The sequence below is a fragment of the Syngnathoides biaculeatus genome, chromosome 22 (genome assembly GCF_019802595.1).
Source record: "Syngnathoides biaculeatus isolate LvHL_M chromosome 22, ASM1980259v1, whole genome shotgun sequence".
In the NCBI taxonomy this organism is placed as follows: Eukaryota; Metazoa; Chordata; class Actinopteri; order Syngnathiformes; family Syngnathidae; genus Syngnathoides; species Syngnathoides biaculeatus.
The window spans coordinates 5,273,209-5,299,074 of NC_084661.1; the positions used below are offsets into that span (position 1 = coordinate 5,273,209).

General features: G+C 42.0%; 2 protein-coding genes across 9 annotated transcripts in view; both read left to right on the plus strand.

The window, feature by feature from the left end:
* Positions 1-3,002: 3,002 nt before the first annotated feature.
* On the plus strand, positions 3,003-4,541 carry LOC133495495 (uncharacterized). The gene is made up of 2 exons (XM_061810231.1): positions 3,003-3,360; positions 3,547-4,541. The coding sequence occupies exons 1-2, from the start codon at positions 3,003-3,005 to the stop codon at positions 4,539-4,541; spliced, it is 1,353 nt and encodes a 450-aa protein (XP_061666215.1).
* An 833-nt stretch (positions 4,542-5,374) lies between these two features.
* The window catches only part of llgl2 (LLGL scribble cell polarity complex component 2), a 154,655-nt gene continuing 134,163 nt past the window's right edge, over positions 5,375-25,866 (plus strand). For 2 of the 8 annotated variants that reach the window (XM_061810184.1, XM_061810186.1), the window contains exons 1-2: positions 5,378-5,653; positions 21,290-21,404. In XM_061810184.1, coding sequence (XP_061666168.1) covers positions 21,330-21,404 — 75 coding nt within the window. In that variant the 5' untranslated portion in view covers positions 5,378-5,653; positions 21,290-21,329. Of the gene's footprint in view, positions 5,654-21,289; positions 21,405-25,866 lie in introns of all 8 variants that reach the window. The other 6 variants (XM_061810188.1, XM_061810189.1, XM_061810185.1 and 3 more) reach the window with 5 other exon arrangements.

A 25,866-nucleotide genomic window follows, 5' to 3' on the forward strand; every position in this document is an offset into this window, starting at 1 on the left:
CACAGATGCATTATTTGCCTTGAGGATGCTAGTGGAAAGGTACAGAGAAGGTCAGAAGGAGCTACATTGTGTCTTTGTGGATCTAGAGAAAGCCTATGACAGAGTACCAAGAGAGGAACTGTGGTACTGCATGCGTAAGTCTGGTGTGGCGGAGAAGTATGTTAGAATAGTACAGAACATGTATGATGGCAGCAGAACAATGGTGAGGTGTGCCTTGGTGTTACAGAAGAATTTAAGGTGGAGGTGGGACTGCATCAGCGATCAGCTCTGAGTCCTTCCTCTTTGCAGTGGTAATGGATAGGCTGACAGATGAGGTTGGTCTGGAATCCCCTTGGACCATGATGTTCCCATCGGGTAGTTTTAGCCTGTGAGACACTGAGGCAGCTGATGGGTACTGTTTGGCCAAGCGGAATGCAGATTTGATGTTTGATGAAGCAAAAAAGAAAAAAATTGCTCATGGGAGGAATTAATTGAGGCCATAGAGAAAAACTTCCAGATGGCTTCAAGAATATTCTGGATCACCATCCAGAGTCTCAGTAGGAGGAAGCAGTGCACAGTCAACACTGTGTATCGTGACGATGGGGCACTGCTGACTTTGGCTCGGGACGTTGTGAGTCGGTGGAGAGAATACTTCCAAGACCTCCTCAATTCCACCAACACACCTTCCGATGAGGAAGCAGAGTCTAGGTTCTCTGAGGCAGGCTCTCCAATCTGTGGGTTAAAAAGCTCTTTGGTGGCAACGCCCCAGGGGTGGATGAGATCCCCCCGAAAGTTCCCAAAGGCTCTGGATCTGGGGCTGTCTTAGTTGACACACCTCTCCAACATTGCATGTACATTGGATACAGTACCTCTGGATTGACAGACTGGGGTGGTCGAAGCGGCCGAAATGAGTTTCCTCCGCAGGGTGTCTGGGCTCTCCCTTAGAGATAGGGTGAGAAGCTCGGTCATCCGGGAGGGGCTCAGAGTCTAGCCACTGCTCCCCCGCATTGAGGGGAGCCAGATGAGGTGGCTGGAGCATCTGATTCGGATGCCTTCCTGGTAAGGTGTTCCGGGCACATTCTACCGGATGGAGGCCCCAGGATGATCCAAGACATGCTTGAGAGACTACAGCTCTCTGCTGGCCTGGGAACACCTTGGGATCCTTCCCGGGAGAGCTGGATAAAGTAGCTGAGGGAAGGGAAGTCTGGCCGTCTCTGTTAGAGCTACTACCCCTGCAACCCAACCTCGGATAAATGGTAGAAGATGAATGAATGAATGAATGAATTATGAATTGTCTTACTCATAGTTTCACACTCTGGCAATGAAAAACAAGCAGCCTCTTGCTGCGGCAAGAGCTCAAAAGAGGTACTCATGAAAAAAATGTGTTGGCCTATTACAAATGTAGGAAACCGTTATATGGCCTTTAAGGCACTTATTTTTTGTTTACAAAAGTTTTCTTCAGACTTTGTTTGCACTTCTCTTGTTGCACAAAATGTGTACTATGTTCTACTTTGTTTTGTTCAGAACCTAGAAGTTAAAAATGGAAAAATAAGTAGGCTCACTCCCAATTACTACCATCCAACCATTTTCAGACCCAGTATCCTCACAACACCTTGAACTTATTGCCACCCAACCATTCGCACTCACATTGCCACCTATGGACAATTTAGAGTCTCCAGTTAATACATGTTTTGGAGACAAGGTTAGAGAGTGGATGTCCTGGAGACAAGGGTAGAGAGAGCACACTCGGATGGATTGCACATGTTCAGAGGCAAGAGAGTGAGTATATTGGTAGAAGGGTGCTGAGGATGTAGCTGCCAGACAAAAGAGTGAGAGGAAGACCAAGGAAAAGGTTGCTGGATGTTGTGAGGGAGGACATGAGGACAGTTGGTGTTAGAGAGGAAGATGCACGATATGTGCTTGGATGGAAAAAGATGGCATGCTGTGGCGACCTCTAATGGGACAAGCCAAAAGGAAAAGAAGAAGTTTATGCACATTTTGGGGATGTGGGAGGAAACTGGAGTTCCTGGCGAAAACCCACATAGGCATGAGGAAACATGCAAACTCCACACAGGCGGGGCTGGGATTTGAACTCTGGTCCTCAGATCCATGAGGCTAATGCTGCAACCAGTTGCTCCACTGCATTGCCTTGAGTCAAATAATTAAAAAAATCTTACTTTACACATACAAAAAAAAGAGCTTTTTTTTTTTTTTGAGGACACCAGCAAGAGTGAAGGATATTGGGTCAGTAAGGTATCCCTGATATATTTTTCAGGGAGTTCGCCAACCGAGCCAAGCCAGGGTGGCGGGTGCTGGTATCAGCATTGTTGTCCACCACAGTCGAATTGTAGAAAAGTCTCGCTAGCCTGCGAAAGCCAAGCTTGACGTGATGGGATGTGTTAGGATGTTCAGTTGTAGATTTCAAGCATGTTCTCAAGTCACAATGGAAGCTTGCTGAGGGAGAGATAGGTCGGTAAAAATTTAACTTTTTTTTTTTTTTTAAATATGTCCCCACCTTTCTTAGTTTACAATGTGTGACAACAATGCATAGACCTTTGGTGAACGTGTTGGGTAAACGTGAACTTGAGAGATGGATCATTACCTGAATGAGGAAGCACTTCAATGATTTTGTGAAAAAGAACTGACCGATTCGGTAAACGAATTATTTGCTCTGTTACCGCGTCAATGCTTGTTGAAGGAAGTTTCTTTCTAATTATGGAAAATCTGATAATGCCTGACAAGAAAATGCCTCCCAGTCCATTGTAAACTGTATTAGCAAGGTGCTCCTTCTCTGTAAAATGTTTTTTCTTCTGTGGTCCCCACTGTACATGTTTTCTCAATGTTTTTGTTATATCTTTTCGTGTCACATAGTGGATATATGTCACTCACACATAAAAAAGGGATTTTTCTAACAGTTGAGGATCACAGGCATGATGCTGTGATAAGCCGAAATGATACACCCATGTTGCTGATTTCATCTGTATTTTCTTTGTGTCAGATCGAGCGGAGAGTCGAAATTTATAATGAAGTTTTTCTGTTTATTACATCAGAATAAAAGGTCGTCTCAAAAAAGGTTCTTGTGTGACACCTTTTATCAGACCGACACAATGCAGAAGTTCACCGGTAACAACTCCACTCAAAAGAACTGCTTTGTCATGATCCTGCCTCTCCAGCCTGGGTTGTGCGGGTGCCCGCGCGGTTGTGCTGATAGGGAGGCGCACACCTGCGCCTCATGCGGGCTAATTATTCTGTGTATTTATATGACCCCGACGACGACTGGTCCGTGCCAGTTTGTTGAGCTTCATGTCCCGTTCGAGTACTCCCGTATCCCTGATCGACAACTAGTGTGTACCGACCTTCGCCTGTTTTCCGACCAACCCCGTAAGCCTGACTCCTTTGACACTTCTGCCTGCTTTGATCGTTCTCCTGTGTACCGACTCCTGCTTGCCCGCTCACCTGCTCTCTTCGCCCAACGTCCCAACTACCGCTGCTGCACCTGACTGCCGGCCCGATCCCCGACCACGGAATAATAAACGTTTCTCCCCGAACTACCTTGCATCGTCCAAGTCCTGCATTTGGGTCCTACTCCCGTTACGATGGGCCGTGACAGAACGAACTGGCCAAAACAGGACCCAGCAGGAAAGACCCGGCGTCGCCGGGACCGACGCAAGGTAGACCGTCTGCTGGGGGACCAAGCCTGTCGGGTAGGCTCCTTGACGTCCTCCGCTTCCGTGTCTTACGCTCCGCCAGCGAGGTATGAATACATCCCGAACACGACCCATCCGGCTCCTCATATTCTTCTAGACTCTGACTTTTCGGAATATGAGGAGGAGCTTGATTTGTATGACCGGCTGCCTGAGTACGACTCCGATGATTTTGATTATGAATCTCTTTACCTGGTCTTTCATCCCAGTCAGTTTGTTTCACCTCACAAGTACAACAATCCGTATGAAGGAACCCGCTTGGCCATCTACCCGGGACCTCCGCGTGGCGGCCAGAGGAGACGTCCAGGTCTGGCGGTCCCTTGTGCCTCCCGCGGCGCAGCAACAAAGACTCCTTCCTCGTCCTCCCACTCCTCGCCGGCAACGGTAAAACCGGCAGACCCGCAGCTGGTGGCGAAGCTTCCACCCCCGAGGGAGGAGGAGCCGCCAAATCACGAGGTGTTCTGCCGCGAAATGCGGGTGGAGATAGAATTAGTGGCTCTCAAGGCCCAAGTCCGGCAAGGATTGGCGAACCAGCCGAGCTACGCTGACGTTGCAACTGCAACGGACTTGCTGCTGACGCTGGTTCACGTGGCAGTTGGAACTGACCCGCTCCCGAGACACGTCCACATGTCAGTTTCGACTGACTCTCTGCCTACTCTCGTTCGCGTCACCGTGGAAACAGACCCGCCACCTCGCCAAGCACACACTGCAGTGGGAACGGACTCGCCACCTTGCCAAGTGCACGTCGCAGTGGGAACGGACTCGCCACCTAGCCAAGCGCACGTAGCTGTGGAAACGGATCCGCTGTGCCAATCACTAAATTCAGTAGTTCCGCCCACAGCTATTGGTAGATACTGACACGCTAATTTTAAGCTTCTTGACGATGGTGACACTGAGGTAGAAAGATCAAAGTGATCAGTTCTTTAATTTTACATGTGTGCGGCAGCAAGAAAGCCAAAAGACCAAGGATGCTGGTACTTTGTGGTGCATACAGTTGTGGGAAACATTTGTACATTAACGACAAGGGAACTGTTCGTCACTTTTACAAGAAGAAATATATTTCTGCTTTTTTCCAAACGTTTATTGATAGCAGACACAGTGGTGGTGAAAAAAAAAAACCCATGAACACTCATGAATATCAGCCGAGGAATAAGCAAGTTTTGACTTAATTACGTTGCCAGTTATGGGAACGTAGACCTTTCCATGATGGTTGGTATAGGTCCCTATACAGGCACATCGTGCAGCTGGAATGCCTCACTACGGTGGCACACCTATGGTGCTGCCCTCCTGTGTGGACCCGTGGTTGGTCAACGTTTAGGACACTGCTTGTGCAAACATTGGACAGAATTACATGTCAGTCATATGACATCATTGTCATCTTTGTGTACCCACCTCCTCACCCCGGGTACGCCTAAAAAGGCAAAATACCTCAATTTTTACAAATTATTTTCACGACAAAAATTCTGTATTTCGCTTTATTTGTTTCATGGCTTGAACCCATTTTTATTTTAATTAAAAAATGTAATATTTATGCCAAAGGAAGTGAAACAAAATTGAGTTGTATGTTAAGTTTAAAGCCGTTTATTAGTGAAAATACCGTAGTTTAGATCTGTGGCACTGTAGTCTTTTAATGCATTTATTAAAAGAGTTAAAGCTACGACCGTTTTTTTTTTTCCCGAAAAAGCCTACGGATGCGGAAGTAGCTGGCACCTTGTGCCGAAGTTCTGAGTGTTCGATGGAACACAAGAGGGAGGGCGGAGTCCGTTTTAAAGATTTTTGTCACCGAGGAATCACTATCGAAACCAGGAATACTTTTAACCACTTCAAATGTAGTTTTTTGTTGCTGGAAGGCATTTTTACGTCACGGCAAGGAGTTCTAACTCAAATAACCGGACAGCAAAACGAACAAACCCACTAACTATTCAAACATCTCAGTACAGATAATTTCGGCAACGACCGTTTTGATTCAGGTAGGTTCCACTACAGTACTGGTAAATAATTTTCTATACCACTTACAAAGTTCAGGGTTGCGCGTGTGTGTCTGTAACTTCTTCGTGGCGACACAGGTGCAAGTTTACCGGGATGGAGAACAACATACAGTAGGTTTCCTCCGAGCCACCTGTTTATCTTTCATATTGAACACGCTAAAGTCACGACATATAGGTATACCTAAAATTGCTCATAGCTTAACCTTAGCCCAAACAGACCAAACTGAATTAGAAAAAAAAGTGTGTATATATATTTTTTTCAATTTATATTTCTCACTGAAAACAAGGCAGTATTTCAAAGTGAAAGTGTAGGAAATGCGCGAACATATATCAATTATTATTGTCACTCTTTTAGTACATAACATCTGTCAGAAAACCGGCAAAAGTGTTGCTCTTTTTTTTCAATGTTAGTACATAACATGTCAGAAAACCGGCAAAAGTGTTGCTCTTTTTTTTTCAAAGTAAAAGCACATGTTTCCCAATGTCTTAATGTAATTGAAACAAAGACGAGTCTCCTTCATGGAGTATGAAAGAAATCTGAAGATATTTACAATCAAGAAGTGGATATTTAGTGGATATCGGGGCTGCATGATATTCGAAAGAAACGACATTGTTGTATATGTTGTTGTGAAATAATGCGTGGGAAAAAGTCCATTGTTTATGGAAACTATTTCATCGTTCAGTTCTCTATTCTAAAAATGAAGTACTTCAGAATTCAAAATTTTAAAATAAATTTATAGTTACAAAACTGAACAAGTTCTTTTTTCTTTTTTTCCCTTTAATACTACATGTTGTTGTTTAGGACTTCTATGACAATTTGGAATTGAACAACTCAATGTTATGGCTGGGGGTGAAAATTGTACTTCAGGTTTCTCCACATTTTTGCCAAAAATTAGAAAAACAAAAACTCTTCTCAGGCATGTCATTGCTTGAGGATCATCTTTACTCCTGCTGCCACATTCCCAACCACTTCCTGTGCTTTGCTTCACACTGTAAACTGGCTTCAGCAAACAATTCTAGATGCACCATTTGTCGAGTAATCACATCTTGAAACACCCATTTTTAATCAAGATAAGCATTGCAGTTGAAAATAATCTGAAAGCAATTTGTGTACGGTTACGCTCTAAAAATGAGTTGAGTAATTGTGGCAAGTGTTGCATAATGACAGAAACGTCCTCCATTGTCAAGGTGTGTCTCTCAACCAGGTATGTTTGTAACACCTTTGGGACAACAGTCTAGTTTCAGGTTACTGTGTTTTGTGAGTGATGGTGGTTTGGACCTAAGGGAGCGTTCTATTGCTGGCTATTGTTTTTTTTTCATTCAAGTGTACAAAAATCGTGACTTTAATGGACAATATACTGTGTATTACTAAGCATTAAAGCAATGTAAGCTCACATCCACCAGAGCTCCGAAAAACTAAAATTGAGTTACCCCCTTTCTTTTGGCCATGTCAACAAAACATTCTCAAACAGTTTTATGTATTTTAACAAATATTAAGATTGAACGGTTTTAAAGGGGAACTTACTCCCTCATAGTGTATTCAACTTCCTCAGTTATTTGCTCAGTGATTGAATTAAGTCTCAGTTTGTCCTAACAGATTTTTCTGCCATCTTCCGGTTTTGAAGGGACTTGTTTCTTTAACACTGCAAAGCATTATCTCATAATGGCCTTTCACATTTTCACATTTAATAACTACTGTCAGTAAGTATAAACAAAGACGACTCTGGTTTGGCATTTAAATAAAATTTTTGGGTAGAGGTCCATTCATTCCAAATTTTCTCTCCATTTAGCAATTACTTTCTCTTTTAATGTCCACACTGAAGTTGTTTTCTCTCTCACCTCCTCGATCTCCCTCCATCTTTCACTGTCTGGTCACTAAAATGGAAACTTGTTTGGTTGGGTAAACTTGTGTGGTATGAATGATTCAATTAATTGGTTTGACGATTTTCCCATCCACCAAATGATTACTGTAATGCCTATGATGGCTGCACCACTTTAAATAGAAGCACCTGGAATGACTTTAGAGCAGGGGTGCCCATGGATGCATGAAGGTTAATGTTATATACTGTGTATAGTGTTCTATATTTAAAATCCAGAATTAGCTTTTGGTGCACTGAATTGTCTGTGCTTTCATCGTGGATCAGGCTGTGCCAAGGTGGAATTTTAAAATTAGACACCATCTCATCCTGCAATTTCTACTTTTGACCAGACCTTTCCCACTCGAAAAAGAGAAAATCTCATCCAGTTTCACCACTTTTTCTTTGATTATTCACATACTCCGACAGTCTTTGCATCTTAAAACAACAGCATTTCTTGTTGAACTTTGTCCATTATTATCAAGCGTAAACAAAAACAGCATGTCTAGGTCGTCTTAGTTCTATGTAACCCATACTGTGTTGCTAACTAAAGCAGCGTTGGTGGACATTGTCATTATAAAACACATTGATGGGCTGCGTAAGTACTGTAACATTTGTAATTATGAGTGTGTCTTTAAGAGCGGAGGGGGGCAGTGTAAGGTCCATGTTTTTTCATTCATTGGAAGAACAAACAGTAATTTCAAGGTGTACTTTACCCACCTAGGAATGCAATGCAATTTTACTACTTCATATTAATTGGAATCTTGCATTACACACTAAATTTTTGCCTGGACCCTGTTTTTAACAACAAAACTTTTTAAACCACGTCATATTTCCCATTGAAACTAACTGTATTGCAAATAATCCATTCCAGCCCCCAAATTAAGTTATACTTTGTCTTGGGAAACAAATATTTTTCCATTCTTATTTTTTTTTTAATCAGCTAAAGACCCAAAACATAAAGTTAATAAATTGGGCATTCAACAGTTTTGGACATCATATGTGTGATGTGCTCGGAAAATCTCAACATAGCAAACCACATACATAAAGATTCCCTTATATGGCCGAGCTCAAAGAACCAGAACCTTGATGTGCTTCTTATGGAGCCACGACTTGGTTTTCCTGGCTGTGTGCTTCGGGTCATTGTCAATGTGAAAGACCCAGCCACGACCCATCTTCAATGCTCTGACTGAGGGAAAGAAGTTGATCCCCTAAATCTCACAATACATGGCCGCAGCCATCCTCTCCTTAATACAGCGCAGTCAGCCTGTCCCATGTGCAGAAAAACACCCCCAAAGCATGATGCTACCGCCTGCATGCTTCACAGTAGGGAATATTGTTCTTGGGATGGAACTCATCATTTGTCTTCCTCCAAACACGGTAAGTGGAATTATGACCAAAAAGTTCAATTTTGCTCTCATCTGACCACAAAACTTTCTCCCATGACTCTGTATCATCCAAATAGTCATAGGCAAACTTAAGAAAGGCCTTGACGTGCTGGTTTAAGCAGGGGAACCTTCCGTTCCATGCATGATTTCAAACCATGACGTCCTGGTGTATTACCAACAGTCACCTTGGGAACGGTGGTCCCAGCTCTTTTCAGGCCATTGACCACTTTGATTGAGATTGACCGTCATGTTAAGCATCTTCCATTTTCTAATGATTGCTCCAACAGTCGACCTTTATTCACCAAGATGCTTGGCAATTTCTCTGTCGCGCTTTCCAGCCATGTGGAGTTGTACAATTTTGTCTCTCGTGTCTTTGGACACCTCCTTGGTCTTGGCCATGTTACAAGTTTTAGTCTTACTGATTGTATGTGATGGACAGGTGTCTTTAGGCAGCTAACGACCTCACACAGGTGCATCTGATTCAGGATAATACATGCAGTCGTGGTGGTTTTTTAAAGGCGGACTCACAGGTCTTTTAGGGTCAGAATTTTCGCTGATAGACAGGTGTTCAAGTACGGATTTACAGCTGTATCACACAAATAAATTGTTAAAAAAAATCATACATTGTGATTTCTGGATTTTTCTTTTTAGATTATCTCTCTCACAGTGGAAATGCACCTAAGATGAAAATTTCAGACCCCTCCATGAATTTCAAGTGGGAGAACTTGCAATATAGCAGGGTGTTCAAATATTTATTTTCTTCACTCTGTGTGTGTGTGTGTGTGTGTGTGTATATATGTGTATATATATATATATATATATATATATGTGTATATATATATATATATATACACACACACACACACACACACACAAAACTAATACTGAATGGACCAGCAGGGCGTGAGTGATGGACACAAAACTAATACTGATTGGAACAGCAGTGCGTGAGTGAGGGTCTCAACGTGGAACTAGGCAGAAAAATAGTAGGTTCACTGATCAAAAATTTAATGATTTACATTGTTACATTGTGATTTCTGGATTTTTCTTTTTCGATCATCTGTCTCACAGTGTTACATGCACCGACGATGAAAATTGCAGACCCCTTTATGATTTCTAAGTGGGAGAACTTGCAATATCGCAGGATGTTCAAGTACTTATTTTCTTCACTGTAAATAGGTGAGACTTTAATTCTAAATCAATGTTAAAGACTCACTCTATGGCAGACCTGGGCATTCTACATCCACAGCCACATCCGGCCCGATGGATGACCCTTTCTGGCCTGTGTGAGGCCAATCATAAATTATAAAATAATTCTTAAAAAATATATAAATGCCCTGCATGCAATACAGCTGTTGCTCTTATTTTGAAAAGCATCATGTTCGCATTCACCTCCGTGTGGAAGCATGTGCTGGCAGTGCGCCGTGAGTGTAGGTAAAGCAGCAACGAGTGATTCTGGCTTGGTTACCCTCAAGATTTGAACTCATGGCAACAAAAGAAAAGTTAATGAATGCCATGTTTTCAAGAAGTACACAGGTTGCTGTGTTAAGAGTACAATTTGAACTACATCACCAAACTTGAGGATCAATAGAAGAAGTCTGTCTCCGTGCAAAGGAGTCTGATGTGTTGCTTACAAAACTGTGAAGCCAACAAGGATTTTTTGTTACAAAATGTTGTACATGCAGAGATGCAGCAGTCAGGACAAGTTCTGTCATTTCTCACAGTCCCCCAAAAGAGTAGGGCACTTTCTGATGGAGTTTATTAAAGTGCCACTGACACCAAAATATACATTTTAAAATAGGTATTGTTGTCAAAACTACATATAATATTAATCACATTGATGATATACGAGTCGGAAAAAGAGAGCTGGGAGCGTTTTATTAAAGTGCAAAGTTGCGTAAGTATGAGTCGAGATCCCAATGGCGGCCATATTGTCTGTGATGTCATTTGCAGATGTCACACTGGGGCAGTCGCCATAGAAAACACGCTGTGCCAAATGCTATGGCAGATGAATAAGAGCGATTTTTCAGATTTTTCCAACGCCCCTTCTGAGACTGAAGCTCTTTTTGAGGAAGAGAACATCTCAGAAACGAGTGAAGCGACCGGGGACATTTTACCATATTGTTTCGAGCCCTATTAGATGATCTACGGATCACTTCTAACTTGTTTGATTTCCTAACCCTTTTACAAATCTTGTGTATGTAGCGTATTCAGGAGGCCCTATGCCGGGCGAATTAAGTACGTCAGGGGTGCCCAGACACCGTTGGCCGGTGGGTGGGAGAGCTCCATTCTCTTCCCCGCACGCCACCGCTAACAGCGGCGCGGGCCGTGCGCATCGGCACATTTAGGATCACTGCCTTCCCGGAACATTTGCTGGGAATAACATTCGTTCGAGTTTGGTGACTATACGTTGTTTGGTAAGTTAGCTCGTGGTACACGCTAACTATTCTTTCTTTGTACTTCTATTTTGTTAATGTTTCGTGCAATGTTCCCTCTAATTTTTTATATGTCTGAACATACAGACAATCTCCTTGAGCACACCGAGGACCACTGTGCGCATCATCAGAAATGGTTAATGTGGCCACACACACGTATCATACCTGGGATCATAGAAAGTTTCATGGCTTATTAAAAGAATCGCAATACAACAGCAATTTCCATTAGTTTACATTTAATACAACGAATTTGGGACACTTAAAATGAAAAAGACAAAACACATTGATTGAAGATTCTTCGTGAGACTTGTAGTATGTTATGTGTGAGGGTCCTTTTTTGGCTTAGGTTAGCGAGGTCCAGTTTTGGCCTGGGTGAGTGTTTCGCCTTGACAGAAAAGAGACATAAAAACCTTTCAGGCATAACATTTTGCTTACATTAAAACGTTCACATTTTCTACAATGATGTGTGCTGTAGTTCGTGATAGTGTCTTTTACTCTTTTTATACTACCCATAAATTATCTAGTCATAATAGAATTTAATGATAAACATCCCTCAATAAAACATCTTCATAAATGTCACTAAAATATGCACAAATCTGCCTTAAAATTCTGTACTTCTCACTTTTCCAATGGTTGTACACTTTGTCCAGGTTGATGGCTGCGTCTGCTTCTTGCTTTGACTTTATACACATCCGTTACAAATGTGTCACTTCAAGACGATTTCTGGATGCTGTTTTGATATGCTTCATCAAACTAAATCCTCTTTCACAATCTGCACTGGAAGCTTGAAATGTAGCACAAATATCCACAAGCTGTGAGATCTCCTTTAGCTCCTCACATTTAAGTGCTGGAACCACCATATTTGAGAATGTTCTGATTGTCCCCCGTTTAAGTTTTTGCTTCATTATGTACTTTAAGTCAGCATATTAACTGTTAATAGCCTCCATAGACTGTGGGTGGTGGAGAATGGCCTCATACCTATTTGTAAAGTGAGGCAGAGTTGTGCTAGCTCACCTAAAATATCTCCAAGAGTAGTGACGGTAACCTTGAGCTTTGGATCACTCAGCTTTTTGTAGCAGAACTTTGCCATTGGATCTCTATCAGTCAATTCTCTTTTGCAGGATTCAAGCACAATGTAATTATACAGAGCAGCATTCACAGCTTGGTGTCACAACAGCCATCGCACTTCATTCAGAGGCCTGTATAACAGTGTATCTTCATCACGAATCTTTACTAAGGCCTCCAATTTGCCCTTCCTCACAGTGGACCGAGAGAAAGTGGAATATACAGAATATCATCTACAATCAGGGTGTGGCAGTGTGCATTTTTTAACCTTATACATTGTCTCATTCTGCAGTATCTCATTGATGGAATTCACAAATTCAAAAGCATAGTTTTTGCCTTGCCAGCTTTCTGGTATACTCACATACAGTGCCATGTGATTGTGGATTTGTTGAAATAACAGCATTGAGGCATTCATTTCAATGGCAAAATATTGTCATTGAGAACTTTAACTTGCTCACTTGGTCAGATTTTTCTCTGTGTGACAGCTTGTTCTTTTTCTCACGGTTCTTTGCGCTCTCCCGCAATAATGTAACTATCCCTTTTCCCATCAACGCAAATGACACAGAGAAGGTTTGTCCTAGTGGGGTTGCCGTAGTTTAGTATGGCACCCAACACAAATGAAACAGAGACCGTTTGTCTTAGTGGAGTTGCCGTAGATTAGTGTGGCAGTCAATGTCCACAGGCGCAGAAGGGTCTATCATGTCGGAACAACTATTTATGGAAACGCTTTTGACAAAGTTTGCTCAAAGAAAAAAATATTTGGAGTACTGAAGTTTTCAACAAGAATGGACACCCTTTGGAGAGTGGGAGGGTTCTGCTATGTGTCTAAATTCACAGATAGGGAGTATGCCAAAGCGTTGGTATTTGAATTTTGCCAATAAACATTTTGCCAACTTAGCATAAAGACAAGATAATCAAACGAATACATGACATGCCTCTGTCAAAATGGCAAATCAAATTGAATTACGTTCACGATTAACAGATGGAAGTCTCAACACCTGCATTCAACTTCATCTAATGACCTATAAAACTATCAAGTCATCAGCAAAACCGTGCAGCACCGGAATTTGCATTAATGGTATGACATACTTTTGTCATCATCGGTTAACAAAAGTGTTGGTCTTACATAAGTGCACAAATACACCTGTATTTAGGTTTTAAAATATTGTATGGTGCTCTTAAAATTACATTTTAATATATTTTGCATTTATGGCTCTCTCAAGTCAAAAAGGTTCCCGACCCATGCTATAAACTGAGACAAATTAATCCCCCCAACTATTATTTTTTCAATAGCTCTATACATACCTACATGTCATTTGGAACACACAAAGCTCTTATCCTTTGCACCTTCCCAATCCATTTTACACGACGAATTGTATTTTTTGGAAACGTGTGAAGAGGGAATCCATCCTCCCGAGTGTTCGAGCAAAATCCAGCACACAAGGAGCCGGCATTTTGGCTAACACACAGAAAAAACAGCTAATTTGTGTCTGCAAAAAAACGTCACTTCCTGATTCTTGTTCAACTCAAAACAGTTGAGTGAATTTTCATGGCGGAAGATGAAAAAAATCAATATGCGGTAACCTTCTGACGTGCTGTGAACAAATGGATGAATCCATTCCGGCTGATTTATTTATTTATTGTTAACAACATTAAAAAGTATTTTAAAGGTCAAGTGTCATCCCTATTAACATTCTAAAATAGATATTGTAATGAAAAATACATATAAAATTATTCACTTCCATGTCTACACGAAGAAATAAATATGAGCGGAGAGCGCGTCATCCGTGCGCAAAGTTGCGGAAGTGTCATTCAACGACATCCAAGTGGTCGCCATATTGGCTGTATCGCCTGTCCGTGACCTCACCCCTGACATTCGCCATTGAAAACACACGGTGGACCCTAACTATGGGAGACGAACACGCCCCTTCTGACATGGAAGCTCTTTTCAAAGAAGAGAATATCACACAACCGAGTGAAGTTACCGGGGCATTATTACCCTATTGTTTCGAGCCATATTCAGATGATATGCTATCACGGCCAAACCGCCTCCCTGTCCGATACACTTCCGTGGCAGGGATGAGCCATCGTGGCACCGGGCCGCCCCGGGCGACAAGGCCAGCGGCCGGCGGCGACGTATCACGCCAGCCCTGTCGTTTTCGGCACCGAGGTGGCTTATCGTGGCGCTAAGGCGGGCCGCTTTACAGCGTTGTCGTCGCACGCGGCTGAGTGCGGCATTGTTGGCAGCATTGTTCAGGGCCGCTGCCAACCGCGAGCCAACGTGGCAGCCTTCACCGGTGAGGCCGACGCCTTCCGACACACACAGACACATTTCGCATGCCTGTCATACATACGCGGATCTTTTGTTACGTTATGAGAGACCGATTACACGGGCCGCCCAAAACTATTTTTTTTTTTTGTAGCTGTATACACACCTACCTGTCATTTGGAACCCACGAAGCTCTCGTCCTTTGCACCCATGCAAATCAATTTTTCACGACCAATCGGGTCTCTTGCAAACTTATGAAGGGTAAATCCATCCACCCAAGTGTTCAAGCAATGTCCAGCAATGCATAAAGCCGGCATTTTGGCTAACACGAAGGAACAACGAGCTACCTTCCCAGAGGTAAAACTAATAGAAAAAAACGAGTCCACTTGAGGGCGGTCCTGCCATGTACATCACTTCCTGCTTCTTCTCGAAAACAAATCGCTCAAGAGGATTTTCATGGTGGGAGTTACAAAAAGCTGTATACGTCAAAATCATGTTTTGTGGTGGGGGGGAAAAAACACATGGGTCCATGTCGGCTGCCATTTTTTCATTAATAACATACTAAAAATCATGCATTTCATCGATAGTGGCCCTTTAAGGAGTGTTTATTGGACTGTGTTGTGCTGATATGCCTCGAGAAAAGGGGAGCAATTGAGAATGTTTCACTCTTCTGCTCATCATCTCCCGTGGGATAATTGCAGACTTTCAAGTCACAGAGGAGCGAGCAGCCATCCAATCAATGAATGGGACCATCACTGGGATTGATTAGTTCACATGGGCAATTGCATATTTTGACAATTACGACTGAAATGGGACAAGCTGTTGGGTGCGAAAACGGATGGTTGTCCAAATCTGACAGGAAAAAATTTAGGACTTTTGAAGAGATGCAGGATAAGGTGACAGAAATTAATCCTGTGCAGAAAATGACACATTGTACTCCACATCAGAAAGTGTTGTGTAAATCAGTGTTAAGACCTAACCAAGTTGTTGGTGCTATAACGAGAGTAGTTAATTTGACCGGAGGAAAAGCAGAAAATCACAGACAGGTTCTTGCAGGAAACATTGTCGGAGGAAAATGAGACAGAACATTGTGACTTAGATCAATGTTACTTCTGGATTTTCCACAAAGAGGAGAACTTTCCACACCTGAGAAGCCATGGTCAGAATATTCTAGTCCGCTTTGGATCAATTTACATATGTGAACAGACATTCTCAGTGATTCAGTTCACTAAATCTATACACAGATCCTCTGTCACTGATGACGACTTCTCAACTGTTCTTCACGTAGCCGCCTCAGATATTCAGCCAGATTTCAACATCCTTGTTCAAGACCAAACAGATTGGATTGCAGTAATCCCTCTCTACTTCGCACTTTACCTATTGCGGTTTAGTGCACCCCCCCCCCCAAAAAAAAAAAAAAAAAAAAAAAGATATTTTGGCATATGGTATGTACTGGAGAAGGGCACATTGACTTTTAAAATTTGACAGACGGGCCGGGTCAGCACAAGATACAATACATATAAAAAACTGCATTTGTTAACAGTACATATCAAACATAAACAGAAAAAAGCATTGAAGTATTAACACTTTTTAATGAGAACATTGTTGTTGATCACCCATTTTAGCCAGTGCATCGAAGTCTGGTGGTATTTCTGTTGTGGCAATTCTCAGAACGGATCTGAGGTGTTCATCACTCATCTGGGATATGTGGGGTGCTTTGTTGGTGTTCATCACACTAAAAGTCTGTTCACACACATATGTAGAGCCAAATAACACCAGCATCCTCTGTGCCATCATCCGGATGTTTGGAAATTTGGCTGCACTGAATGAAGCATAAAACTCATCAAGTTTCAGGAAGTTGAACTTGTCCTTTAACACCATTTCACATTGGAGATCAATCAGTTCTATGGTAACGTTGGCGAGCGTACTCCACGGTAACTTGTTTTTCTGTATGACCACTGACACGCTGTTAAATAAATCCTCTCCACATGTTTTCCTTTCAGGGATTCCTTATCCAGAAACTCCTCAGTTATCTTGAAGTTCTCATTCATCACTCTGATAAAAATTAAAAGCTGAGCGGTGTCCTTTATATCATGGCTTTCGTCCAGTGCCAAAGAATATAATGTAAATGACTCCACTTTTTTGTTTAGCTTGCTAGTTAAGTGTTCGTCAATTACTTCAATACGGCAAGTCACTGACCTGTGTGAGAAGCTAATTTTTTCGAATTTGTTCTTGCTCTCAGGACATAAAATACTTTCTGTCTCTACCATGAACTCTTCAAGAAACTCCCCTTCGGAGAAAGGCTTGCTGGCTTTTGCTAGTTTGAATGCCAGTAAATAACTTGTGTTCGTGCTTGCTTCTTGGATGTAAGTTGCTCGAATAAAGGTGTTTTCCTGAGCCTGCAAGCTAGCTACCAACCTGTCAGCGGTAGCCGTACGTTCTTGTGTTGAAAGGTTGCTGGCGTAATTAGCATGCTTGGTGGTAAAGTGACGGCTGATGTTGTACTCTTTTTAAAACAGCAACAGTTTCTTGCCAAATAAGGCATACAGCCTTGGACCGGACTTCAGTGAAAAAGTACTTAGGCGTACATTCTTTGTTAAACACCCGGCACTCACTGTCGACTTTTCTTTTCTTTGACATTGCTGTCGATGGGTTCTGATCTGACCAGTAGAAAAAGAGCTATAACTGGAAATGGCTCGGGCTCCGTAAAATCAGGACACTGCGCCTACTGCGCTACCTGGTATTGAAATGCCTGTCATTACAAGTCAAATGAAATAAATGCAATCATTCACATCAAACCTTAATTCTGTACAAATCGGATTATTATTAATCGGTACGGATTAAAAAGACAAACGGGCCGGATGTGGCCCGCGGGCCGTAGTTTACATTGTACTGTATTGCGGGCAGGGGCATTGATACAAGGCAACATCCTCAGTGCGACATGAACCAATGAGAGCAAAAAAACAGCCAGATCGGCCTATAGTGCATCGTCGAAAGCCCCACTCAGCAACTCTCCCTCCATCCTCTCCATTGTCCATCCCATCTCCCATTCTCCAAGATGTTGCAGTCACTGAAATTTGATGGGCGCTATGGCGCCCGCACGCCATCGCACTCAAATTTGCAGTCGAGCAAGAAAAATCACGTGCGTAAAATTTGTTACAAGTAGAAATACAGAGCACACATGAAAACCAATCCACCGCAATGAACCACAGCCTGATTTTGTTTTTTTAAGCACATGGTCCCCTGCTTGTTTACCTGACTCTGCCCCTGTTCAGCTCTTCAAAGGGTATACTCATAAGTACAAACACCGTCCACCCAAGCAGTCTGGGCAACGGAGAGCCAAGAAAGTGAGACGTGCTGCTTGTGTTTGCCTTTGATAATAATGGTTGAAAAAAAAAAAGTTCTGTTGCGTTAATAAATGATGGGTTATGTGAATAATAGAAGAAAAAGTGGTGAAACTGGATGAGATTTTCCCTTTTTTGAGTAAAAATAGTCTCGTCTGAAGCCAAAGTAGAAAGTGCAGGATAAGATGGTGTATAATGCTAAATTTCCACCTTGGCACAGCCTGATCGAGGGTGAAAGCACAGACAATACAGTGCAGTAAATATAGGAGGTAACATAACATTAACGTTTAGTAGCATCATTCAGCTTTCAACATACATTGCTAAAGATATTCTGCAAGCAATAATTCAGTTTTACACCAAGAAAAACAGACTGGGATATTATTGTGGGTTAAAAAAATGAAACAAAGTTGCAAGCGACCTTTCAAATTTATAGTTGGCTTGGTTATGTTCGCAATGTACTTTTTTGTTTGTTGACATTTTCATTGGAGTTGGCTGTGCAATAATCTTACCAATGCCTGGACAAGCATAGACCAGCATAGACATCTTACTTTTTTAGCTTTTTTTTTTTTTTTCTTCGTAATTACTCAGTTGACCACTCGCTGAAAAGATTACCCCCTCCCACCCCAACTATTATTATTAGTTTAGTAGTTATTTTAGTAGTTCTATAAACACCTACCTGTCATTTGGAACCCACGAAGCTCTTGTCCTTTGGATCTGTGGAATACATTTTTCACGACAAACCTGGTCTTTTGGAAAATTATGAAGAGCGAATCCATCCTCCCGAATGTTTGAGCTTTCTCTAGCAATCCAACGACCCAGAATTTTGGCTAACATGAAGGGACAAAGTCCTACCTTCCCGCAGGTAAAACTGGTAAAAACACACGAATCCGCCGAAGTGCGCTCCTGCTGATAAGGGGACTTCCTCCTGCTTCTCGAAACAACTCCCTTGAGAGGATTTTCATGGCGGGAGTTACAAAGAGCCATATAAAAATAGAAATTCAGATAATGTAGGTCGAAGACAAAAAAGAGGAGGAAAGTGGCTTAGTCTGAGAAAAAAAAAAGAGGAATGCACAAAACATACAGCTGTATGTAAGGACTTTGAATGTTGGGACTATGACAGTAGTTAGTTGACATGGGGATTAGGAGAAAGGTTGATATATTGTGCATCCAGGAGAGCAAGTGGAAAGGGAGTAAGGCTTGACGTTTAGGTGCAGGGTTTAAATTATTTTATCATGGAGTAGATGGGAAGCGAAATGGAGTGGGGGTTATTTTAAAAGAAGAGCTGGCTAAGAATGTCTTGGAGGTGAAAACAGTATCGATCGAGTGATGAGGCTGCAATTTGAAATTGAGGGTATTGTGGATAGTGTCATTAGCGGCTATGCCACACATGTAGGATATGACCTCAAGTTGAAATTCTGGAAGGAACTCGAGGTAGTAGTCCTGAGTATCCCAGAGAGAGAGAGTTGTGATTGGTGCAGATTTCAATGGACACGTGGGCGAAGGAAACAGGGGTGATGAAGAAGTGATGGGTAAGTATGACATTCAGCAAAGGAACTTTGAGGGGCAGATGGTGGTGGACTTTGCAAAAAGGATGGAATTGGCAGTGGTGAATACTTATTGCCTTGTATCAATGTGTCCTCCCCTACTATAGTACCTACATTATGCTGATCTGACTTTTTTTTGGAGGGTGGCGAGTGAAAAGAGAGCGATGGACTGAAGCCCCAGGAGGTGAAGCACTGAGTAGAAAGGGATTACTGTATTTACTGTTCAGACAAGGTGTCTCGAACTTGTCACACACAAATGTGTGGTTGACCACAGCTGAGGTATTACTTTCAGAAGGAATGAGTGGAGCTCTTTGATAGAAAAGCCACCAAAATATATCATGTCAGGGCATTGCATAATGTTCCCTCTAATTTTCACATGTCTGGACATACAGACAAGCTCCCTGAGCACACTGAGGACCACTGTGAGCAACATCAGAAGTCCTCACTGTGGCCACACAGCAGTATCATACCTGGGATCATATAAAGTTTCATGGCTCATTAAAAGAATCAAATTACAACAGCAATTTCCATTAGTTTTTCCATTAGTAATTTGACCAACTTACACATTTCTATAGTAGACATAATTTTCCCCCCTGAATTTGATATATAGAACTAACATTTTGTGTACTGTTGTCTGTGCTCTCATCTTATATTAGGATATGCCAGGGTGAATTTTTAGACTCACACATAATCTCATTCTGCTCATTCTCATTGATTGAATTCACAAATTCAATGGCATAGTTTTTGCTTCGCCAGCTTTTTGGTATAGTCACATACTTTGCCATGTGATAGTGGGTTTGATGAACTGACAGCATTGATGCATTAACTTTAATGCAAGTAAAATATTGTCACTGAGAACTTTTACTTACTGAGGGTCAGATGTTTTTTTTTTTTTTTTGTGTGTGACAACTTGTTCTTTTTCTCCTGGTTGTTTGCACTCTCCCGCTATAATGTACCAATCCCTTTTTACCATCTTGAGTCTTCATATAATTCTAATTATTATGCTGAATGTGTCGCTTGAGGTAGTCCAGCTTACATTTAGTCCATACTTTTCCATTGGATAACTCGCTCACAACTTTAGCTTCACTGAATGTTTTGCAGATCAGACCTTTCTCACTTGAAAAAGATAAGATCTCAGCGCTTGTTCATCTATTTGCACATACTACGACAGCCATTCCAACTTAAAAGAAGTCTTAAGATCTTAAGATAATTTTTTTTTTTTTTTTTACTTTGGTTTGGGGAGTCGACGTATCACATTCACTGCCCACTCGTTTTGCCATGATAAGGGGTTAGCATTAGTGTTATGTAACTCTGCCACATGTTATGGAGCGTTTACAAGTAGAGCACATGCTTAAGTACTGTCAATGCCAGGATTGGGTGTGTAGCTCAATTGCATCGTATCGTGTGATTGGCTGGACACCTGTCACTCACTCACTGACACAGCAAAATGATACAGGAAAAAAAAAATCCAATTCATTTGCAGTGCGTTCACTGTGCTGGATAGGTTTTCTTGTGCGCGGAGAGTGTGCACAGCTTAGGGGGAACATTGGCATTGCCTGACGTAAGATTGCTCTGTCCAAAACTGAGTGATTACCTGTTGTTATGACACAATATTTTGTGCAGGTTGTCACACTATTGTTGCTAGTTGATTTGTATGTACAGTATATTTTATGTAACATGAATTATCCTTGCTTCCCCCCCACGCCCCTTTTTTCAGTGTGTAAGTGGGGCTGAAGACTCCACACTTTTGGATCAGAATGAAAAGGTTCAGGCGGCATGGCCAGGAGTCCCAGAGAGACAGACTCAAACAGGAACTTTACCAGTTCAACAAGGCAAGTCACAATGTGCTATAACTAATTTGACCAACAGTTCTATACCAGATATAATTTTCCTTCCTGAATTTGATATATATAACAAGCATTTTGTGTACTGTTATGTCTGTGCTCTCATCTACTATTAGGATATGCCAGGGAGTGTTGAGCATGCATCAAACTGATTTAAAAACATGAGCTGCTTTCAATGAAATAAATGTATCTGCTTTAAAATGGAGCTCAATGTGCATAAGGCGTAAAAATATACAGTGGGGTATTGTGAAAGTCATACCTGCTACTAAAACAAAAGATTGTCTTAATTCAGAGAGAATATTTTAATTGTGGGATCAGAAGTTGAACAAGGAAAGGTCGCTTGAATGGGGAAAAAAGCCAATAATGGAAAGATGTACGCACTCGTAAACACTAACTCTTGAAGGCTTTATAGATAACACGTCATATACTTGTCAATTAGTGTTGTGTCGCTGTGTTGTGTGTTGCGGCACATTAGCACTTATTTCTGTGTAGGGGAATCGATTCCATGCTGGCTGCACCAAAGTCAGGCGTACGTTCCACCGTCTTGGACAATGAATGGATCTTTACATTGAGTGCATGCATCTAATGTATCGACAAACACAATCGCCTGCCGTGTAATCAAAAATGTAATGCAGAGCAGAAGCAAGCACTCATCAGACCCTCCAACAAAACCCAACGCAGGTCTGCTTATCTTTTAGCTTTGAGATCTCATTTGGCCATGGTTTGAAAATGGCAGAAATGCGTCAAGATCAAGTGCTAAGTCATGAGCAAAGAAATCCAACTCTGAGTAGTTACTTTATTATGCAAATCAGATCTAAAAAAAATGTACATTTTAGAAAAAGCTCACTCAGAAATTTCTGTGACAGATGACTAACTTTGTGGGGGTTTCTATATTTTTATTGGTCACACGTGTCCCAGTTCCTTCCCTCTTATGAAAAGGAACATACTTTTGTGAACTTGGCATGAAATTATGTCACACAACACACAAGGTTTTTTTCCCCAAAAAAATATTTTCCAGGCTGCGAAACAGCTTATTAAACATTTCTTCATAAAATGACACTCTTGAGGTTTCTCACATCAGTGTTTTGTGAGGATTAGGTTCTTAGAGAAACCATTGAATAGGCTGTATTTTACCAGTAAATTGTGTTCTTCAAATATATATAAATCAGCATGTGATACAGGAATCCCTCTTGACTTCGCGCTTCACCTATTGTGCCTCGAGTGCATCACGCCCCTCCCCCCGAAAAAAAAAAGCTAGATCGTTTTATAGTATGTACTATAGTATGTGAAGGTGCACTGATACAAGGCAACATCCGGGGCGCGACATGTGAACCAATGAAGAAAAAAAAAAAAAAAGCCAGATCGTCTTATAAAAATACATTGTGTTACATTGTGTATGAAATGCGCTATACAAATACTAAAATTTGCTTTGCTTTGCTTTTGGAGCGGATTGGCTGCGCATCATCACTGCCCGACCCAGCAACTCTTTATCCCTCCCTCCTCCCTCCTATGTGGTATTTTCTACGCTGTTACACTCTGTGAGACTGTGTGTGCATAACCTCTCTCTTTCACAATGCCATATAAAAATAGAACTTCAGACAATGTAGGTCGAAGACAAAAAAGAGGACGAAAGCGGCTTAGTCTGAGGAAAAAAAGAGGAATGCACAATGCCTCCAAAGTTGTGCTTGATGTTAAAGCTTCCCCCGAAGCACCCAAGTGGAAGAGGAAAATGCGAAATGAGACGATTGTTCTAAATGGAGCTGTGTTCGCTTTGTGGAAACCGGATTTCAGAAAAATGGCCCGGATACGATGAGGATGATGTGGTTAACATCCGTAAAACAACTTCAATAACTTTTAAGAAGGAAGGGAAATGTGTGATGATGAACCTCTAGCTGCAATGAAGGATTCACTCCCTCAAGGATGAGACTTTTCGGCAAGCAAAGGTTGGTTTCAAAAATTTCAAAAGCCTTCGACAATATGGTATGAGCTGTCGAATTTAGCAATTGTGTAGATGGGGTTATGTCCTTGTACTAGGTGTTGGATTAAATGGATGAATTGAACATAATGGCGTCTCATATTTGCTCTCTTGTTTTGCATATAATGCTCTTGTGCTATGCTTTATATGCTTACGGTTGCTTTGGTTATCGACTCATGGTTGAGTTTTTTGTCACATTTGCTGTTATGTTTTTGACCTCCCTGAGGTAATAATAAAAGAGGATGACAGCGAGGGGACCTATGCGAAGATCCTGTTCGTAGAGTTCAGTTTTGTGTTTCACACAATCATCCCTGAATTCCTCTACTCCAAACTTCCCCAGCTCAGTGTCTCGCCTGCCATCTCCCGGTGGACCCACAACTTCCTGACAGGCAGGACCCAGCAGGTGAGGCTGGGGGACACCGCCTCATCCACGCACACTATCAGCACCGGGGCACCACAAGGTTGTCCCCTTTCCCCTCTGCTCTTTTCATTCTACACAAATGACTTCACCTCGTGGCATCCGACCGTCAAACTCCTGAAGTTCGCAAATGACTCCACGGTCATCAGCCTCATCAAAGACAGCTACGAGTCTGCGTATCGACAGGAAGTGGCGAGACTGGAGCTTTGGTGTGGTCAACACAACCTGGCGTTGAACAGTCTGAAGAATGTGGTGGTGATTATGGATTTCAGGAGGAGGCATCCTTCACCACAGCTGCCCCTGACACTCTCCAACTGTCTTGTTTCAACCGTTGAGACCTTCAAGTTCTTGGGAATTACAGTCTCAGAGGATCTGAAGTAGGGGACGAACATTAACTCCATCCTCAAAAAAGCCCAGCAAAGGATGTACTTCTTGCAGTTTCTGAGGAAGCACGGCCTGTCACAAGAGATGCTGAGACAGTTCTACACAGCGGTGATATAATCAGTACTGTGTACCTCCATCACAGTCTGGTTTGGACCCGCCACAAAAAAGGACAAACTCAGACTGCAACGGACAATCAAAACCGCTGAACGGATTGTTTGCACCACGCTACCCACTATCGAGGACTTGGACGCAACGTGAACTAGGTCCAGAGCAGGCAGGATCCTTTCCGACCCTCCAGATCCTGGTCACCAGCTCTTCCAGCTCCTTCCGTTGGGAAAGCGCTATAGATCAATGAAAGTCAAAAGTAGCAGGATTTCAAACATTTTTTCCCCTCTGACAATTAAATCATTAAATTTTTGATCAGTGAACCTACTATTTTTCTGCCTAGTTCCATGTTAAGACCCTCACTCATGCCCTGCTGGTCCAATCAGTATTAGTTTTGTGTCCATCACTCACGCCATGCTGGTCCATTCAGTATTAGTTTTGTGTGTGTGTGTGTGTGTGTGTGTGTGTGTATGTATATATATATATATATATATATATATATACACACACACACACACACAGAGTGAAGAAAATAAATATTTGAACACCCTGCTATATTGCAAGTTATCCCACTTGGAAATCATGGATGGGTCCATGTGAGAGAGATAATCTAAAAAGAAAAATCCAGAAATCACAATGTATGATTTTTTTTTAACAATTTATTTGTGTGATACAGCTGTAAATCCGTATTTGAACACCTGTCAGCGAAAATTCTGACCCTAAAAGACCTGTTAGTCCACCTTTAAAAGTCCACCTCCACTCCACGTATTATCCTGAATCAGTTGCACCTGTGTGAGGTAGTTGACTGCATAAAGACACCTGTCCCCCGCCCCATACAATCAGTAAGACTTAAAATTGTAACATGGCCAAGACCAAAAAGCTGTCCAAAGACACCAGAGACAAAATTGTACAACTCCACACGGCTGGAAAGGGCTATGGAGAAATTGCCAAGCAGATTAGTGAAAAAAGGTCCACTGTTGGAGGAATCATTAGAAAATGGAAGAAGCTAAACATGACGGTTAATCTCAATTGAAGTGGAGCCCCATGCAAGATATCACCTCGTGGGATCTCAACGATCATTAGAAAGGTGAGGAATCAGCCCAGGATTACACGACAGGACTTGGTCAATGATCTGAAAAAAGCTGGGACCACCGTTTCCAAGATGACTGTTGGTAATACACTAAAACGTCAGGGTTTGAAATCATGCATGGCACGGGAAGGTTTGCCTGCTTAAACCAGCACATGTCAAGGCCCGTCTTAAGTTTGCCAAAGACCATTTAGATGATACAGAGTAGTCATGGGAGAAGGTTTTGTGGTCAGATGAGACCAAAATGGGACTTTTTGGTCATAATTCCAGTAACCGTGTTTGGGGGAAGACGAACAATGAGTTCCATCCCGAGAGCACCATCCTTACTGTGAAGCATGGTGGTGGTAGCATCATGCTTTGGGGTTTTTTTTCTGACCGTTTGCATTTAGATATACGTTCAGACTAACGTTAGAATTTAAATCACAATCTCAGACTTATAGTTAGACACTGAAACATTACTTGTGTTATATCCCAGAAATGT

What these genes read in the sequence shown, in the direction of transcription:
- LOC133495495 (XM_061810231.1), top strand. Translation starts at nt 3,003, where the DNA reads ATGAAGTTTTTCTGTTTATTACATCAGAATAAAAGGTCGTCTCAAAAA. An exon ending in CCTGTTTTCCGACCAACCCC is followed by an intron (nt 3,361 to 3,546) that starts GTAAGCCTGACT and finishes GCATCGTCCAAG; the next exon opens with TCCTGCATTTGGGTCCTACT.